The following is a 3,100-nucleotide window of genomic DNA, read 5'->3' as shown; positions in this document are numbered from 1 at the left end:
CAATATCTCAGAGACAGATTAATTAAATGGGATTGAAAAGACAAGGGAACATTACATGATGGCGTATGAATTATAATGTAATTTAATTGAAGTCATAAAAAAAAGATAAACAAAATAAAAAATTTTAATTTAAAAGATTTACGAACTTGTTAGCTAAAACAGAAAATGAATTGACTTGATTTGAATTCAGTCTTCTTCACCTCTCAAAGTGAAGCAAGTGAAAATTATTACAAGTTTATTTGAATTCCTCAGAGGGCTTTAAAGAAGCAGCTGAAAAATTCCAACAAGAATCTGGTGTTGGTCCCACAGTGGAGCTGAATTCTATGGACGACAGAATTCGCATTCGTGATGCAGTCCAAAATGGAAGAATCCAAGAGGCTACAGATCTTGTTAATCAACTCCATCCGGAGTTACTCGATAATGACAGATACCTGTATTTTCACTTGCAACAGCTGCATCTCATTGAACTTATTCGAACTGGACGAATAGAGGAGGCACTGCAATTTGCCCAGGAGCAGCTAAGTGAGGCTGGTGAAGCCGACGACAATATTTTAAGTGAGCTGGAGAGGACTCTTGCATTATTAGCATTTGAAGAACCCATGAAGAGTCCTTTTAGTGATTTACTTCATCCATCGCACAGACAAAAGGTAAAATTGATATTGTAATTGTTCGATATTATTCGAGACTAGTTGAACATTTTTCGTTGGCGCTATTTCGTGCAATTATTTTGATTGATTAGTTATGAATCAAGGCCCGTATGTACTGTCCTTCAGTAATTTTTCTTCTTTTTCTTGAAGTTGTTTCCGCAACACGATTTGAAACCCAAATATTTAGCACGAATACGAGCAAATTCAACTCAAAGATTACGTCCGATAGTACATACAGGTTCTTGATAAAATAATTTTAATTGTATATTGAATTAATTTTTTTTGCGGTCCATAGATTGCAAGTGAATTGAACACAGCAATTTTAAAAATGGAGCACAGAGAGTCAACGAGCCCAAGACTAAATAATCTCCTCAAGATGATTCTGTGGGCACAGGATGAACTCGACAAGAAAAAAGTGAAATACCCAAAAATGACCGATCTTGGAAGTGCAACAATTGAAAACCCGAAGTAGTCAAATCAACCTCTCTAATGGAAAAAAAATTGTAACATGAATTCAGAGCTATTTATTCATATAATAGTCCCACAAGACTGTAATGATTGTCTAAGTATAAGTAAAACAATGAGGAAATGTGGAAAATTAATGATTAATAGTTAATGATAAATTTTCTTTTTTTACGTGCAAAATGTATTATATTATTAATTCAATAGAACTATTAAAATTTTATTAAAATTGTAAGCTCTAGTGAGAATGGAATAATCTCTGTAAAATAACTCCAATGATTGACACTGATCCGATTCGTTTCTTTCTTTTTTTTTATACTAGGAAAAAATCAATATAAAAATGTCCTACTAACTCTACTTATATCATAGTATATCTGTATAATTACATGTTTTTTACCTCATAGTTTATCCTCACCTAAGAGGAAATGAATTTAGAGAATTGAAATAAATAAGCTAATTAAATTCAATTAATTCTCTTCTAATTCAAGAAATACCTGAATTTACCTTGATTTTGTTATAAAATAATCTAAAACCTCATTGACCTTTCAAAAATGTAGAAAAAAAATAATAATGAAGAGTTACCGCAATAGGAAAATCAGGTAATTCAGTCAGACAAAAAAAGTATAAATTAAAACGAAAATTCCTCTGAAGTACAGAGGGGAAAAGGTGATAGAATCTCTCAACATAGTTAGAAAAATAATCTTCTTATCATCTTTTCCCTAAATTCAAGAGAAAAGGCGAAAATTACCCTAAATTTCTGGACCCCAAATCACCACCCGAAAACATACTCCATGGCTCTAGAAACGATTCCTGTCGATCTTTGAGGAACATTGTCAGGTTGTCTAATGTTGGAAGGACTATACTGAGAATTGAACAAGACTCTTTTCGTGATAGAGCTCTTGGGACTACTCAAAATATTCCCAGACTCAGATGTTCCAATTTTAGTAGGCGACGAGAAGATTCTCATGCTGCCATTGGCGGTCCAGTTCTCCTTATCAGAATGCATCACTACTCCTTCATCTGTGCAAGGAGTCACTCCAATCATGATGCAACCAGAGACAATGTTTCCATTGCAAGTTAATGCTCTCTGGGCTTCTTGTTCAGTGGCACATTTGAGATGAATCCAATTGCTCTGGGTCTGAGGGGGCGGATGTTTATCAACGATTCTAACTCTGTTGGAGATGTGAGAGAGAACGATGTTGACACCATTTGGAGGAAATCCAAAGACTGTGATCCATCTAAGAAGACCTTGAGCTTCTCCAGTACCGATGTTAGGGCTGTCCAGTAGGAAAGGATCATTGCTATTGACTAAATTTCTTGGAAGACTTCTTGAGAGACTTTTGTTCCCTCCAGAGAATGATTCCATTGGTGGAGCTGTCTCGAAGGTGTCGAAAAGACCTTTTGTTGGAGGACCACCTGCGTGGCTCTCTGCACTGATCCTGGAGGTTCCTGAAGATGTTGCATTTGCAAACATTGCCTTCTGGCGATTGTGACGATAATCAGGTGTTCCATAAGCCGGAATTGGAGAGGGCAGCCCAGTGGGGCTGTTCATGGTAGAGAAACGAGATGTGTCTGCTATGTTGGCAGTGGCCATTCTGCCAGGCTAGAAGAAAAATTAGTGTGAATTTTAGGACAGCAGGTTAAATTATATAATTCAAGGACGATATGAGCATCCATTAAGAGATTATACTAATTATCTAAAGCATCTTTTGAATTTTGACAGTACCTTCCACTTTTATTTATTTTATCAGTCTTTCAGTAAATATATTATTAATGTGAGTACAAGAGCCCACGTTTATTTATTTACTTCTACCAATATTACAGCAGTAAATTTTTTTTAAACAAAGAAGTGAGTTCCACATGCTATGTTATCCGTTAAAATTATCCGATTTTTCACGAACTTGAAAAATCACAAAATTGGAATTTCTCGTAATTATTAAACATTTTTAATGTTCTCAGATTGGAAAAAAGTATGAGAACTTCCATTGCGT

At 35.1% G+C, this 3,100-nt stretch overlaps 2 protein-coding genes across 2 annotated transcripts in view; one reads left to right on the top strand and one right to left on the bottom strand.

The window, feature by feature from the left end:
* Positions 1-227: 227 nt before the first annotated feature.
* On the top strand, positions 228-1,576 carry Hou (GID complex subunit 8 homolog protein Houki; the record flags this gene model as incomplete). The annotated part of the gene is made up of 2 exons (XM_011303483.1): positions 228-647; positions 943-1,576. Coding segments are annotated over 2 exons (597 nt in total), but the record flags the coding sequence as incomplete, so codon positions are not given.
* The window catches only part of Nup35 (Nucleoporin 35kDa), a gene marked incomplete in the record, with an annotated part of 3,865 nt that continues 2,248 nt past the window's right edge, over positions 1,484-3,100 (bottom strand). The window contains 1 exon segment of the mRNA XM_011303485.1: positions 1,484-2,712. Within this exon segment, the coding sequence (XP_011301787.1) occupies positions 1,879-2,712 (834 nt within the window).

Source organism: Fopius arisanus, unplaced genomic scaffold (assembly GCF_000806365.1).
Source record: "Fopius arisanus strain USDA-PBARC FA_bdor unplaced genomic scaffold, ASM80636v1 scaffold00032, whole genome shotgun sequence".
NCBI classification, from domain to species: Eukaryota; Metazoa; Arthropoda; class Insecta; order Hymenoptera; family Braconidae; genus Fopius; species Fopius arisanus.
Note: the sequence above shows the minus strand (reverse complement) of the source record. Positions and strands in the feature narration are given on the sequence as shown.